This window comes from Pygoscelis adeliae, unplaced genomic scaffold, assembly GCF_000699105.1.
Source record: "Pygoscelis adeliae isolate BGI_AS28 unplaced genomic scaffold, ASM69910v1 Scaffold485, whole genome shotgun sequence".
Classification (NCBI taxonomy): Eukaryota; Metazoa; Chordata; class Aves; order Sphenisciformes; family Spheniscidae; genus Pygoscelis; species Pygoscelis adeliae.
Window position 1 is genome coordinate 244,788 of NW_008824803.1, and position 3,102 is coordinate 247,889.

The 3,102-nt window shown below is 54.3% G+C and overlaps 1 protein-coding gene across 1 annotated transcript in view; it reads right to left on the minus strand.

Annotated features, from left to right (window-relative positions):
* Positions 1 to 1,521: 1,521 nt before the first annotated feature.
* EPHB1 (EPH receptor B1) overlaps positions 1,522 to 3,102 on the minus strand; it is a 48,943-nt gene continuing 47,362 nt past the window's right edge. Inside the window, exons 13-15 of the mRNA XM_009323982.1 lie at positions 2,961 to 3,096; positions 2,284 to 2,439; positions 1,522 to 1,910 (exon numbers count right to left, since the gene is read on the minus strand). Of these exons, the coding sequence (XP_009322257.1) occupies positions 1,802 to 1,910; positions 2,284 to 2,439; positions 2,961 to 3,096 (401 nt within the window). The 3' untranslated portion in view covers positions 1,522 to 1,801. The remainder of the gene's footprint in view (positions 1,911 to 2,283; positions 2,440 to 2,960; positions 3,097 to 3,102) is intronic.

A 3,102-nucleotide genomic window follows, 5' to 3' on the forward strand; every position in this document is an offset into this window, starting at 1 on the left:
GGCATCCCCACGGCGGGGATGTATGCGTGAGTAGCACGGAGGGTTTCTCGTACATGTATGAGCCACCATGCCACCAAATTACAGCAGGGACCGGCAGCCCTAGAGGCACAGCTGGGCAGCCTGCCCATGCCGCCACTCCCCCTGCCACATGGGTGCTGCTTGCTGCCAGCGTGGTGCCTGCAAGAGCACGGTGATGGATCATTACAACGCGCACACAACCATCTAAGTAAAAGCCTTATTAAGAGTTCATTCATTTTATAAACTCTCGGCGCAATCCACAGAGGGAAGTTAGATTGCCCAGTCTTACAATATTCTGTGTAAACACTGACACGTGTCTAGTAATTTTAACTAGATCGATTTGCAAGGGAGACCAACGGTGGAACAAAAAAAAAAAAAAAAAAAAAAAAAAATCAAATTAAAGATGGGGAAACATTCACTGGGAGAGGCCTGGGAGAGGCTTTAAGGAAGCGAGTTGAAAAATACAGAGGAGGAGGACAGATGGATGGACAGACAGGTACATGAGACAAATGGACCTACCTCTGAAGCCATGAAATCTAAGTCTGTAATTCAATATCAAAATCCTTAGGTCCACAAGATGGGGAAAAAAAGTCCTCCATAGCCATCTTCTGCACATCGCCGAGGCTCTGGAGGCCTTAGCAGTCTGTTTCCCAGAGCATCTCTCCTTCTCCAGCAGTCACCAACCCAGTCACAACCATGCAGCAGCTCCTCCGGTCCCATCCCGTCCCCGCCACACGGGCCAGCCCTTGGCGTCCTCCTCCCGGCTTGCAGGATGCTGAGCGCTTGCTTCGCCACTGGGCACTTCCCTGCTACCTCCCGCTCCCAGGGGCTGTGGGCACAACCCCGGGCCCCCTGCGCCCCCTGGGCTGGGAACCAGCCGGCCGCTGGCCGCAGGGTCGGAAGTGATCTTCGGTTAGGGACAAGCAGTGAGTCCACGGTAAGTTGACAACGTACACACGCGCACGAGCGCACACACACACGGGAACACCTCTTTCCGTTTCCAGGATGGATTATTATTATTTTTTTAATCCTTTTTTTTCCTTTTTGCAAAAAAAATGCAAGCAAAAGAGAAAAAAAAAAACCCAAGGTTTTCTATTGAAGGTACATCTCTTCTTCAATATGAAGACATTAACTGGATTGAGTCGGATCCCCCATGCAGTGGTGAGCGAAGTCCTTTGGTCATTGCCAGAGCGGCACCCAGGTAGGACGGCAGGGAGCTACGGAGACGTCTGAGGACACTTCCACCCAGTCCATGAGCAGAGAGGGTAGCGGAGTGAGCAGTAAGGGCCAGGGCAGGGAGGAAGGGTGAAAGAAGAAAAGGAAGGTGGTTTCTCCGGATGGGACACTCCATGTCCCATGTGCCTCTCCCTTCCCCAACAGCCCCTTTCTCTGTCTCAGTTTCGACCACTGCTCACTGGTGGTGGGATTGCAGTCTGATCTCTAGGGTTTGGGTTTGCTTCCCCAACAAACATTGGTTTGTCTTCATTGTTTTTCATCTTTGTTTTTTTGTTTGTTTTTTAAATATATGATTTGTACATATTTATATGTATTTATACGCCGTTCCTCATGACATTGGTAAGTGTGCTTCTGTTGGTGAGGAACGGAAGTCACCAGTTAGAGATGAGTCCCAGGAACATCCTTCATCTGCGGTCACAGTCCCCAGGCAGCGGCGGTACCTCTCCAAATGTGGTACCTCTCCCCGCAGCACCTGTCAGTTCCTCCCCTCCCACCTCTGCCCCTCGTTGTGTGCCCTCCCCGTCCCCTCCCCATCGAACGAGGGACGTCATGCCATCGAGGTTGGAGACTGACTCATCTGTACTCGCATGGACTGGATGCTGTTCAGGATCTTCTTCTGGTGCCCAGCCAAAGTCACCCCTATTCTCAGGAGGTCTCTGGAAGACAGACAGACAGACAGACAGAGGAATATCAATGGGCAGCTGAGGGTTGGTGTATCTGTTTTACCATCTCTAAGTGAAGTGAGGGATGTAAGCTCAGCTGGTCCATGCCTCTCAGCAGAACAAACACAGAGCCCAGGCACAGCCCTGTGAGCATCACTGGGGCAAGGAGGGACCAAGGGCAGGGAGACACCTGCATGCTGACTTCCAGATGGTGAACTCCCACTTCCAGACCCAGGGCGCTTCTGCTGACCGGTGTGATGGATGCCCACACCCTTCCTCCACAGGTTCCTTGCACCAACCTTCCCACCTCCCCGCAACCTCAACCCACCCCAGGCAGCACCCAGCCCTGGCACGGCACCCAACTCACTCGGATGTCATCTGGGCGACGAGCTGCAGGGACGTGAAGCCAGCCGTCAGGAAGCTGTCCCTGTACTGGCTCATCTTCACAGCGCTCAGCCAGTCGTCTACTGAGGTAAAGGCAGTGAAGTCGGGGATGGAGCGGTCGAGGAGGGGCTGAGAAGGCCTGCAACAGGACACACCGCTGGGGACAAGCCCGGCTGGCACTGAGGGGCTGCCGTGCACGAGCCTAGCTGGTGCATGGCAGTGTTCCCCAATGCACCCCCCTGCACCTTCATGCTCCCCCCTGGCACTGTCCTGCTCCTGGCACATGCCTGAGACAAGTAAGGCCACGAGGAAGGCCTGTCCCATGGGAATACCGCTCTGTTAAGCAGCGCTTTGCAACCCTGCACGTTGTAATCCAGCTGCGGGAGCCGCAGGGACAGAGGCGCCAGCAGAGGAGACGCCGCGCCCATACGGTCACATGCCATAAAGAATCGATAGCAAAGAATTATTGCTGTTGCTCGACTGAAAACTACATGTTCTTTGTCTGACTGTCAGGCAGAGCAAAGACAGAAACCCCCCGCGCCTGGCAAACGATTTATGAATTCCTGTCCTTCCCCCCGGCAGCATGAGCCGCTCAGGGAGCCTTTTGCCGCAGCTTGGGATGTCGACACTAGAGCATCCCCCATGTGCTGGGAGACTCACACAGCGGTGATGGTAGCCACAGTTTTGAGGCTTGCCGGGTTGCGGAACATTTTATCAAGGGTGTTGACTATCTCGGTGAAGCGTGGGCGGGTGTTGCGGTCCTTCTGCCAGCAGTCCAGCATCAGCTGGTGCAGGGCTGCGG